The following is a 13,602-nucleotide window of genomic DNA, read 5'->3' on the forward strand; positions in this document are numbered from 1 at the left end:
GGACACATTACTATTTTTAATGTTTTTGAAAGAAGTCTCTTATGCTCATCAAGCCTGGATTTATTTGATCAAAAATACAGAAAAATAATATAGTGAAATATTATTAAAATTTTAAATAATGGTTTTCTATTTTACTATACTTTATATTTCTGTGATGCGAAGCTGAATTTAGTGTCAAGTGATCATTCTGATTTATTATCAAATGTTAGAAAGGGTGCTTAATATTTATTTTATAATCTGTGATACTTTTTTTCAGGATTTTTGATTATTAAAAAGTTGTTTTAAAAAAGTCTTCACTATCATTTTTTATATATTTAACACATCCTTGCTGAATATTCCTGTTTTTTTTTCTGTATTTTTGATCAAATAAATGCAGGCTTGTAGAGCATTATAATAAACTTCTTTCAAAAAACATTAAAAATAGTAATGGGTCCAGACTTTTACCGGTAGCCTACTGTATGTACATATTAATCAAACTTTATCTAAGGTAATCTCTTTTTTGTTTAATGAAGATGTTATTGTTGTTGTTGTTATTTTGCTGTTTTATTCAATTTATTCACAGTTCCAGAATCCCACTTCAGTAAATGAGCATAAGTGCTTTTATATCGCATTGCTACTTTAAATATGCTATACACAAATCAAGTGGAAGAGAAAGACACGATCGCTACTGAGCAGAAGAAAATGTATAAACTGATATTATTGGCGTAATGTCAGGGTATAATCTAATCATCAGCAGAATTTAGAAGATAGACCCATGAGATCCTTTATTTGAAACATTTAAAAATGTTGTAGTGTGTTGGCTTTTTAACTTAGAATACAGACGCCTTGTCTTTTAATTTTGTAGCTTTTTTACTAGTCAGCTCCCGACGCGATGTTATTCATTCATTGTACGCGCAAATTCAAAGCGTCGCGTCTGGGCACGTTAATGACGCTCGCGCTCTTTTAAACTCGTAATAAAGCGGTGAATGATTTTTACAGAAATGACGCTGATCTACAGGACAAGTTTATATTTAGAATACATTGCAATCACTCCAAAATAGATGACGACAACTCACACACCTGCATTTTGAGCTGTGCTTCTTTGTGTGCTTAGGCTTTTGCCTCGCAGCACCTGATGGATGCGTTCGTTACACATACTTTCAGAAGCCGGCACCCGCTTTGTAACGGACACATTAATTGGTTTAACTGCAGTAATGTAACAGTCTATGGTGAAGATAAACATCGTCACTATTTTTAGTTAATTAATAAATATTGAAATAAATTGTAGATAGGATATTTTTACATTATATTATTATTTTTTTTTTTTGTCCCTCTGTCTGGGCCCCATCCCGCCAATCGGGCCCTAGGCACGTGCCTAGTTTGCCTTTGCGTTAATCCGGCTCTGGATGGAATTATCCATTATCAGGATGAATAAACTAATGCCAAAATGCTGGAAGCAGATGAGTACATTTGTTTATATTCATCATAATTAGATGCAGTTGTACAGATTACATCGTGCTCACTAATGGCATAAACTAATACTATATGATAGCAATTACTCGGCACATCAGCAGCAAAACCGTCCATCCCTGGGATCAAGCGTAATCTGTGCGCCAAGAGGCAGCGTTAGTCTCCCTGCCAACAGGGACATTGGGACACATCATGAATAGGCAATCGAATGTAGAACAGTGCAGAGGTGGGATCTCAAGGACACTAACCCACTCGGCTGCACAGGCCACTGACAAATCTGTAATTGAATGCCAGCCTATACATGATGAAGGTCACTTCTCAGAGAGCAATGTGTCAGAGCTGGCCAAAGAAAGCAACACATGTCGTGAGGATGAGTGACCTGGGTGAAAAACGTCAGTGCAAGTGAGTGTGGTGGACATATATTTTCTAACTGACCTCACTGATGCTCTTGGGTTTGAAAAAGAGCAAATTCTTGGATCCATGTTCTTCCAGCATCTACTGGAAAGCCTTTTCACATGTGTGGAAGCTGTTATAGCAGCAAAATGAAGACTAAGGCTGAATCCCAATTCTGTCTTTTGCTTTCTGCCGTCGCTATTCATTATGTTTACATGCACAAGGTGTTGTTTCAATCGGACTGAATTCATTCAAATCGGTGAATCTGAATGTAGTGTTTAACGTACATGAACGCTAAACAAGTGATCGGTTTATGTGCGTTTTAGCGTTGCTTAAATTCCTGTGTTTTCGTATCAGTCGGGATCCGTTTGAAGCTGAATGCATGACCTGCAAAGCTGGCACATACGTAAAAAGGAAGTTAACTGCTTATAGTTTTAGTTAAAACTGTAGACATGCATGGAGTCCATTCAAGACTAGTCGGAGAAATGTGGGACTAATTGTGCAAACCAGCAATGTATCGTTAGCATAGCCTAGCGTAGCAGACTAGCGATTTTTAAAAACGTTTAAAAACATTTCAATTAACAACATGGTTGCAAATATATATGTACACGACTGTGTAGAGCACAAAACAAGACTGTCATAATTTTTCAATCAATCATTTAAGCCGAAAATACTAACAATTATGGGACTCTCTTGATGATATGCCCACCATTGTTGCCGGTTGCGCAGTGCATTCTGGGTACCCCTTGGTTTCAAGTAAGCTCGCGAAAATTATTTTTTAAGGTTTTAAGGGGTATCTACCCCTTCCCCTTAGCCCTACCCCTAGATCAAAATGAGAATTGGGATAGCCCTTACTCTCACGTGAACGTGCAAATCTAAGGGGAAGGGGTAAGACAGAGAATTGGGATTCAGCCTAACTCTCTATTAATGCAATGCAATGCGGCTCATATTTGTGAATCAGGTGAACTCTAAACATTAGGGGAATGTTAAATAGTCAAGAGAATTTTGAGGTAAAGTTATGGTTGAACTGAAGCAAATAGACTCAGTATTGCATGATAAAAGTAATAGTGCCCTCTCCATGACTCTAGCACAAAAGAAAAAGTTAGCAGATGAAATAAGAGACCTCTGGGACACCAGATGGCCGCTTTGCTCAATGGAAACACAAGCCGCCATCACTGTAACAGGGTCGTAGGTGTCTATCTGACGGAGCGCATCGCAAACTCATCGCCGTGGCCCATCTGGAGGATGGTGTCTCTGAACTTACCAATCTGTTTCTAGCCTTAACATGGAGTTGATGGCAACGTATTGTAAAGATCTCCAACAAGGTACTGGTTTAGAAATACTTTGATCACCATGAATAACAATGCTTGAGTAGGTACAATTTGATAAAGGGATTCGCTCAACAGTAATATTTTTTCCTACTGGCCCAGGCACTTGCCCTGATAACATTTTTTAAAATGAATATTAAATTAAATTATTAAATAGCACACGCAAGATATGTAACGCAATAACTGCCCAAGTAACAGTTCCTTTAACTAGGCCTAAATTCCCTAAAACTGTACCCGAAGCCACCAGGCCATCTTCATTTAGACATACAATCTCAGTAAATCAATAAAGCTAATAAAGAGCTCAAATACAAGAGGAACGCAGGCAGAGGAAGGTACACAGAGTTTAAGGATTTACAGTTTACCGCACCAGACGTGAAGATGCCTGGAATGTTGAAATGGCATTTGATTACAGTTACGCTTAAAACTGATGACAGCAGAGGAAGAAATGCACATTCTCAGCAGGAAATCTTGAGGAAAACAAAAGCAAAGCATCAGCATCTTTTTCCACATTACACTGAGGTACGATAAGATCAGAAAGCATGACGACACACCCATCACACGGCACAATGCGAGAGGTATCTTAATAAGACGTCATCTAAAATATGATGAATAATGAAGCCGGCCGATTCGGCGCACAATACAGCACCTCCACTGTGGAGTTCTCCGCTCTAAAGTAGCTAGCCTGAGGGAAAGGGAGAGCCGAAGATAGTAAAGTGTCCCTGAGGGAGGAACAGAGATTTTTGTGCTTGCTATCTCCTAAACACAAAGCCATCAGAGTAATATTTCAAAGGAACAATTCGAAGAGATATGTGGTGGAAAATTAGCCCAATGCATATCGCTACAGAGTGCAACAAATAGCTAGCTAATGCATCAGCATATGAGAGCTCATTTTAATGAGGAGATTCTCCATAGCAGTGCGCAGTCGAGTACAAAGGGCTCTTCTAATGTAGTGCATTGTGAAGTCCAGGATGTCTGAGCGGACTGTTGAATATTTCATGGCGGTGAGGGAAAGGGCACGAGCCGTACCGACGGAGCCCCAACTGATGGAGGACTGGAAGGAGACAGACTGTACAGACTGTAAGGTGAAACTGGGAGAGGATGTAGGCAGCGCCGTGGCAGTGTGCCCAACTTTAGCAGGAGCTACTGTCTCAGCTCGGCCTAAAACACCACTACATCTCACAAGGGCTGACAGCAGCACTGTGCCTTTACTGATTGACCCGTACAGGCTGAGAGTGGACGCCTATAGATATCTCACTGCTTTTTCAACATTGTAAAAAACATCTGCAACTAAAAAAAATGTTTAGTCATCGGTTGCATATATATATATATATATATATATATATATATATATATATATATATATATATATATATATATATATATATATATATATACTGTATATATATACTGTATATATATGAACGGCCTTAAAAGAGGAAATTATGTCATAGAGCAGTGGTTCTCAATCCTGGTCCTGGGGACCCACAGCTCTGCACAGTTTGTATATCTCCCTCATTTAACACACCTGATTCAGATCATCATCTCGTTAGGAAAGAGCTCTGAACTGAACTGGGTGTGTCAGATAAAGGAGACTTATAAAATGTGCAGAGTTGTGGGTCCCCAGGACCAGGATTGAGAACCACTGTCATAGAGGACCCCTGCTGCAGACCCTCATGACTGTCAAGGTCAATAAGTCTCTTAAAAATATAGGATAATATAATATAATATAATATAATATAATATAATATAATATAATATAATATAATAATATAATATAATATAATATAATATAATATAATATAATATAATATAATATAATATAATATAATATGATAATTTGAATTTTTTTTGTGATACAGCAAGGTTAGTTTTAGGTTGTAAAATGTCATGTATTGTGACTCCCTAAAAACGTAATGATATTTATGAGTTAGTAACTCATTTGAAAAAAAAGAAGTATATTATATATATTATACTAAATAAAAATAAAGATGTCACCATCCATCCTCTTGAGCCATTCCAGGCCATGTTATGCTCCCTAGAATCACTGATACACAGTAGGCGGATCTCAGTAAGTCGTCAGTTTTCATTCTCCCTGAACTGGGACAAGTGGTTGCACTCAACGGTCAGAAGGCTGCAGGTCAGACAAATACTGCTTGGCAAGGTAAGGGGGAAGGGAGCTTTGCCAGAGGTGTCCATTACCGACAATCTGCAAACTGTGCCAAGAGCTGCTCTTCACAGCTTTATTAAGACGGAGACTGTCGCTGGCCCTGCTTATTGTAATTCTCTGTGGCTTCAGTGCAGAGGATGATGCTTGGTGGGGAAAACATACTCTTTGTTCACCACCATTTCTCCTCTTTTCTGATAAACTGTTCAAACTGAGTTGAGAATCCAGCTGAATGGTATGAGTTGGCTTTTTTTTTACCATTATATGACCATAAATGGACATTTATCTGATATTATGCTTTTTCGAATATTACCTTTAATGCAGTGTGTAATATAGCTGTTTGTGAATGTAAAAGCTCTGCTAAAGCTTAAAGATCAGAGTGCTTAACAAATAAAGTTATTGTCTCCTAAAAGAAGGAATCGATTCTGAACTGCTGAAATGAGTCGTCAGATATTCCAGTCTCACTTTCTGTTACATACGTAACAATCTAACAAATTTGCCTAATGCCTGGCTATCACCAGACCAAGCTCAATATTTTAAGATTGAACGTTGGTCTGGGGAGTCTGCTATGTATTTTCTACTGCACAAGAGGCGTGATCAACGGGCATAGTTCAAATGACTCTGTACGCAATTGGATGGTCCTTCAACCAATCAGACCAACGATCCGGGTGACGTACTTTGCAGAGCGACGCGAAAACTCCAGGCAAGAAATGTGTAACCAAACGTGTTGGTCAGCGGTTTGTAGAAGCAGCAATGGAATCGAGCGATTTTTGCAGGTTGTGCAAAAAATAAAAACATGAAAGTTAGTGGTATTTACACCCACTAGAGCGATTTGTTTGCTAAAAAGAAGCCATTAGGCATCGTTGAAAAGGAATAAAAGGAATTGGACAGAGCTGTAACGGCTCTGGAATTGGATTGGATTAAACCCGCCAATAGCGCGCCAGGTGGATAAGCCAGTTTGTGATTGCTTCCCGCAAATTTGTAAAGGAAGCAGGATAGATAAATGTACAGGTTTCCAGCCTAGCTCAGGGTGAAATCAAATCACCGGCAGATCAGTCTACCTAATGTCAGTATATGGTCTTCTTTGGCTGCCCGCGAACAATGTCTAATTTAACCCGCCCTCAAACACTTGTAGCTGAGGCCTGGAAGAGTTTGGTTCGTGTTGTCAAAATGTTGAGAAGATGCTGTTTTCAGCACTAAGAATCCACTTTGCATGGCACTTTTCGGGCATTTCAAAAGGATAAGGATTCACGCTGGAATTGATACAGAAAAACCGACGCCATTATTCGTATCACACACTGTGTATCAAGTGCTGTGGAAGCTTCCGGAGCTGAAATCCAGATATGGTAATAGGTGTTTTGCTTCTGACATACGCCGTAAGCGGTAGACCAATCACAACAGACTGGGCCATATGACCAATCAGAGCAGAGTAGGATTGCGGGAAGGAGGGGTTTAGAGAGGCTGAATCTTTGAACTACCGATTTTCAGACTCTTTGAGTAATGAGGTGATGTACAATGTATATTATGAGAAAATTAAAGTGTTTTTTTTTTACCTTGGATGCATATAAACCTATTGTAGGAAAACCCCAAAACAAAACTATGAACCTTCAAAATAGCATAATAGGGGCACTTTAAAAATATAATTACCTTTTTTTTATGGTTTAACACTCTTCTAAAGGTTCTAAAGATGTTTAAATTACTCACAGAAATATTTTAGGATCCCTAGGCTGAATATATTACTTTCAGTATAGTATCTAGTATCTAGTTTAGTACTACAGTACTGTATTTCTTTCATTGTTCAGATAACCAAAATTGATGATACTATAACATTTGCCATTACATTTCCTCACAGGAACCTCAAGAACTTCATTGGTCTGATTAGATCGTTTCTTCCTTGACTGCCTAAGCTTTTGTTGAAGCACATAATCTCTTCCAACATCTCATGAGTCTCGAATGAGTTTCTCACTCCCTCAAATAAACCTTTGTCTTTGACTTTTTGTGACTCAGTCTCAAATATGAAACTGATTTTTTTGTTTTGTCTTGAAGCAAACGACAGACTTGTATAGATCAGGCCTATGTTTGGGCAGCAGTATAATTTTGTCAATCAGAGAAACTCAAAGCAATGAGTTGTGCTTTTCTCAAGCCCTAATTCATGCCACTTGTAAGCTAACATTGTCTCATTACAGTGTGCTTGACGCTCTCTAAATGACAGCTTCAAAATGGCTGAATGTTGGATTTGGGAGACAGGAAAAACTGCAGACAGAAAGCTCTCAAACATGCATCAAGGCCTGGGGGTTTTCCCAGTTATGTTTCATGTTGCAACCCACAACAACTAATAACCGATTTTATTCAATGCACTTTGAACTGTATAAATATTTGCCCAAAGGGTTTTTATAACTTTACTTAATACTTTATTATAATAATGCATTATATACTTTATACATTTGACTCTAAGACATAGTTAAATCATTATATTTTAGACTTTTCTTTTTTAAATACTGTTGTGTGATAGGCTAAAGAAATGTATTTTAATCCTGCTTTTGCAAATGTCAATTACAAATTTAACTTCATAATTTAAATTACTGTATGTTTAATTAGTCAATCACTGTAGCTCACCAGTTTCCCATTCAATTAAAGGAGGAAATAGCCCCTCCCATTGGCCAAAGATGGGAATGCAAGGTTAAGCCAGTCCATTCGTCAACAAATAAGGGCTTCAAATATAAGAAATATATACGAGAAATGTTATAATGTCATTGAAAAAGGCGGTACAAGCTAACGAAAAGATCATGGACATCGTTTCTTCCAAAATATACACGCATATGATATGTGTTTTGAGTCTATGCGATTGAGCTTTTATTATCATAATACAAAAAACTGAGCATATACATCCCTGTGTAAACAGGCACGACAGACTGTAGTATCCCAGACAATCGCAGCATGTCTCCATTCAGTGCTGCACGCCCCTTTTCAACACTAACTGCAATTCTGAACCGCATTTCATCTGTGATATTGTGTATTAACGTCTCGAATCTCACAATAAATCATGGATGATCAATGCACAAACGCTCTTTATGGCACACACAAAAGCATTTGTAATCATAGGAGCATCAATCGATTGAAACAGCGACCTACACGCCTTCAATTGTCTCGCTCATTGCCCTAATATGAAATGATGCAAATACTATAAGAAATCATGAGCGGTTGAATAGCAAGTTTTATCCCAATTGAATGGATATATTTGATGATTTAATTTTTTTTATTAATTGTCATACATGTAGCTCAGCTGGTAGAGCATGGCACTAGTAACGGGTTCGATCCCAGAAAACGGACATAGTCTATTCCGATCAAATATATAGCTTGATATATAAAAGCTTAAATAAAGGTGCAATTAACGCATCTGTTCAAATCAAACGCCTATGTGCATTTCCTTAAATGATGCAGAATAAAAAATACTGCACTTCAACTCACCTTGAGCTGCCGTTCCTCGGGTGCTGAAAACACTTGCTATCAAAGTGGCCACATACCAAATCATAGTACTATTGCCGACCAGGAATAATAGCTCAAAGTGCCCCTTTCAATAAATCTTTCATATTCAATTTCCTCCGTTTCCAGTCGGATACCCTGCTTAACATATCCTGTGCTCTCCTCTCTCAGCTTTTTCCTTCATTTTTTCCCCTGCCCGTCCTTCCTATGGCATCCTCCCCCGAAGAGACAGAGCACCTGCACCAGCGCCTTTATGGAAGACGGAGATGTTCCGAAGTGCAAAGTGAAACCAAGTGTGGGAATGTAGCCATTGGGTCCGCCCCCGCTGCACTCTGATTGGCCAGTGCCGGGCGCTCTGGGGCGTGTATTGGTTAATCATCCGCCCCCTGGTAGTAAAATGGCATGGCAGATGCTCTTATTCAAGGTGAGTTGGAGTGTGCTGGTGTAGTACAACTGCTGCAGTATCATGCGCATTAACAGAAACCAAAGTCCGCACCTCTTTGGATCTTCTCTATTGTGTGTCTTTTTGAATGGCACATACAGTATGTTGTTGTGGGTCTATGCGGATATGGACGAGTCTGTATAGTGCGTGTGGGGTTTATTGAGCTTTGACCCGTGTGGTTTTAAATTCAGCCTCTAATGCCCCTGCAAACTTCACTTGTGCATGCACATTTCCTCTCAGGCGTGACATTTTGATTCTGATGGAAAGGGTGCATCAACATTACACACACTAAAGCAAAGGGTGTGGCAACCAATATCATCAGCCTTTAGATGTGTTACAATAACCCTCATTTTGGATTTTTACATCATTCATTTTTCTGTACACAGATTCTCTCTATACTTTCACGAACAGTGAACTAAAAGTGCCCGAAAGTCTCTAAAAATATATTTATTTTTCATTTTGTTGTTGTTTATTGGCCACATCAGAAGGTCAGACCTTTTTATTATTTTAATCTGACCTTTTTTATTTACTATTCATTTGATATGATGCTTGTGCAAAACTATGTTTGAGGGATTGTGCAATTTTCTCATATATTGTGCAATAAATGTTAAGATAAACACAAAAATGTGTTGATTTTCCCACCATGCACCCATAGAAAGAGTTTAAATGTTATTTCTTGGTTGTCAAAAAAGCAGCTAAAAAAAGGCTAAAGCTGGGGAAACAAATGTTCATTATTTAAAAAAAAAAATACTACAGAAATGTAAAAAATATTACATTGTGTGGTTTTATAACCTGCAAGGTTAATTTTATGTATGATCATATTTTATCAATCATATCTAATAGGTCTCACAAAAGAAAAAAAACAGAGAGAGACAGATTCGTGCTTTTAATGCTTTAAGACATGGAAAGAAACATTAAAGGGATAGTTCATACAAATATCATCCTCAAGTTGGCAAGTTGGACCCCATTGACTTCCATAGTATATATATATATATTTTTCTCCATCCTATGGAAGTCAATGGGGTCCATCAACTTCAGGGTGAGTAAATGATGACAGAAATTTCATTTTTGGGCGAACTATCCCTTTAACAGTTTCTGTAGTGATGTTCCTGTGTCAGGCTGAGAAAATGATTTTATGATTATGGTCTTTAGACAACATTATCAAACAATGCTAGAATTCTAATTCATGCCAGTCATCAAATCATGACATCATTAATCATCAGGACCCAGAATTTAGTTTTGATCTCAGTCTTGTCCTTGCCAATGTCAAGTTTTCTATTGTCAGGGGACACTGACTGCAGGGAGAGAGTTAACAACCCACTTACCATTTTTAAGCTGAACCAAAACTTTATGTTGACAGAATGTAAACTTTTATTTTCAGAGACAGTTGTCCTTTGTAGTCTGCTCAGCCCACAAGGAAACAAAATTGTCCCATGAGAAAGCAATTATCTAGTATAATGAATGCTTTGAACCAGAAAATACAGACTATAAACTGCCCTCTCTGCGCTTGTGTTTGACAATCATTCTGCTTGGAGGCACCACACATATCTATGTGAGCCTTAACTACACATCAGATTAATCACTCCTAATTGCTGAGGTTTATTATATATATTTGCCACAAACAAGTAACACTTTTTAGAAAATCCATCATAACATATCTATTTAGATTAAAAAAATATATATATAGCATGTGTTTTTGTAAGTCAATCATCCCTGACTCTCATAACCTAAAAATAAGGATAATTCTTAATCCTAAAATAGAAAATGTCTCTGTTTTCAAAGTCAGTTGCCATTTAGATGACGGTTGTTTATGTCCAAACAAGTGTACAATCTGAAAAAAATATAGGTATTCAATCAGAAATGGTGTTATGAATAGTACTGATGGCGGTAGAAGTAGTACATAATTTGAACCATGCAAATACAAAGAGATGGCACAGGCTAAGAGGTCCTTAACTCAATCTGCTTGCAATCACATCATTATCTAGACCACAGCTGATTGGTTCCTGCTGTATCAGTAGCCAATGAGCTCACTGCTCAGCCTTCAAATACTGGTCAGCATTTTTTGTTAGCAGTTGCAGCGCGCTTTCAGAAACCCTCCACCTTCCCCAGCTCCACCTGTATAGATCTGCTATGGGTGATTCATGTATGCTATATTGTACAGCAGCAGCTTGTCTTGCTTCTATGTATGTATTAGCAGTAGCAAATCCTGTTCTTGTTATGCAGAAGCAAGAGGATAGATGTATTACGCCAAGACCAAACATATCAACATTATCATGAGTTGTCTTGTGCACCAAACAACAAAGTGTCACTTCTCGCCCTATAGCTTATTCCTTTACAATCACTTTTTGACTTTAGAAGCACGATACATCACCTTCTAATCATTGCATTTTCACTGAGAGAAAACAAATTATTGATATACCTTATTTTTACTGTGACCAAATTCATTCGATCCACTCTTTAGGACAGGAAATATTGCACAGCTCTTCAAATTAGGTTAAAAACTAAGTGACAGACATCTTTAAACATGTTTGAATGTCTGTCCAGTGACAGCACTGTCATGGTCCAACTGTCTGCTTTTGGGCTTCATATGCTATAGATGAAGTGCCAAAATGCAATGGTCCATTGCATTGTGTGTAATCCTTCCCTCACGTGATTCCTGCAAGGGCATCTTGAATTAAATAGGAATTAAACAGCCTTTCCCGAATGCTTACAGTGATGCTTTCCCAGCAGACGCTTTTCCTATGATAAAATCCACTGTGCTGCAATGAGGTTTTATCAGTTTTCTATCGCTTAAAAGTGGATGTTCAGTGACTTGATCATATTAAAGATACACACACCAATTAGTATGAGCCCTGATTTGGACATGCCTGATATTTTTGATAGCATACACTCTTATAAATAAAGGTTCTTTACTGACATTGTGTAACAATCAACAGTGAGAGTGCCCGGGATAACCATCAGAGGGCACTCCAACCCGGAAAATCACCACACATCCACAAACTATTTGCCATTATCCTTTGCCCAGACCATCATCCATTATCACATTCACCTGTGTCTCATTACCTTGTTTAAAGTCCGCGTGAACCGGAAGTTGCAAACGACTTTTCTCCAGTGTTGTGACGGGCAGGGTTTTACTCTAGCGCTCCTCCTCTCCATTTCTCACTCATAGCAGACTAACGGTTTGAGGGGAGTGGCTAAGCGTTTCCCAACCCAAGCCGTCAAACCCATAGATATCATATAAAGGCTAGATGTCTCGTCCGCGCTGCTGGCCAATGGAGCTCGACATCCGCACACGGCGGCCATCTTACCACAGGGTGCTGGCTCACTCATAACATGGTGCATGTACTTTTAAATAACCATAACTTGCTCAATTTTCTACCGATTTTCAAACGGTTTGGTTTGTTATAAACGTCAGAGATGTAGCTATTATACTGCATACATATGAATAATTATGTTCAAAATGTTTAAGCATTCAGAATTATAGCCACGTTAATAACGTTTGTAAGAAACCAAACCGTTTGTAAATCCGTCCAGATTTCAGCGAGATAAGAGGATTTGTGTGCGTGCTGCTCACTCACCTAATTCACAGAGCCCTGTGGTAAGATGGCCGCCGGTGATGCCGGAAGTGACTCCGCCTTAAGACATCTAGCCTTTATATGATATCTATGGTCAAACCTACATCATCAGAGAAGGAACGCCATTCCAGACCGGAAGTAACTTTTCCAGACTTTGATTAAAGATTACCACGGCAAACTATTTTTTTCTGTGTATTAATTTGCACGGATTAATTTTTCACCACAAGACTAGTAATGCGCTAACAAAGTAAATTGGGTCAATTTTGATTTCAGTTGGACTTTAACTCACCCTATAATAGCCTGGTTTTCACATGCATTGCCTGCAAAGTCTTGTTTAGTTGTTTACACTGCATCTCTGAGTGGTTTTCTGGTCTTATGTCTCTTGGTTATGGATTTCTTGCCCTGTCTCTGGATTACCCTTTTGCCCTGCCTTTTTGTTTGTATGGACTGCATGCCTGTGATTGACCTTGCCTGTATTTTGGATTACGTGTTTGGATTGTCCCTATTAAATAAACTGTATTTGGATCCTCAACCTTCTTGTCTTAGAGCAGTAGCCTACGTGACACATTGATTGTTCCATGAAGAACCTTTAACATTCATGGAACCTTTTCATTACACAAAAGGTTCTTTGCAGTGGAAAAAGGTTCTTCAAATTATTAAAATGTTCTTAACATTCACAAGAAGAAAAAAAACCTGATTATTTTAAAAGGGAAATATAAACCCCAAAAAAATATAATAATTCTGTAATACTCACCCTTAAAGGACTCG

At 38.3% G+C, this 13,602-nt stretch overlaps 1 protein-coding gene across 1 annotated transcript in view; it reads right to left on the reverse strand.

Moving 5' to 3' along the window:
• Positions 1-9,095, reverse strand: part of igsf9ba (immunoglobulin superfamily, member 9Ba) — a 71,647-nt gene extending 62,552 nt beyond the window's left edge. The window contains exon 1 of the mRNA XM_081370727.1: positions 8,803-9,095. Within this exon, the coding sequence (XP_081226853.1) occupies positions 8,803-8,866 (64 nt within the window). The 5' untranslated portion in view covers positions 8,867-9,095. The remainder of the gene's footprint in view (positions 1-8,802) is intronic.
• Positions 9,096-13,602: the final 4,507 nt, after the last annotated feature.

This window comes from Scardinius erythrophthalmus, assembly GCF_964197995.2.
Source record: "Scardinius erythrophthalmus genome assembly, chromosome: 7".
NCBI lineage: Eukaryota > Metazoa > Chordata > Actinopteri > Cypriniformes > Leuciscidae > Scardinius > Scardinius erythrophthalmus.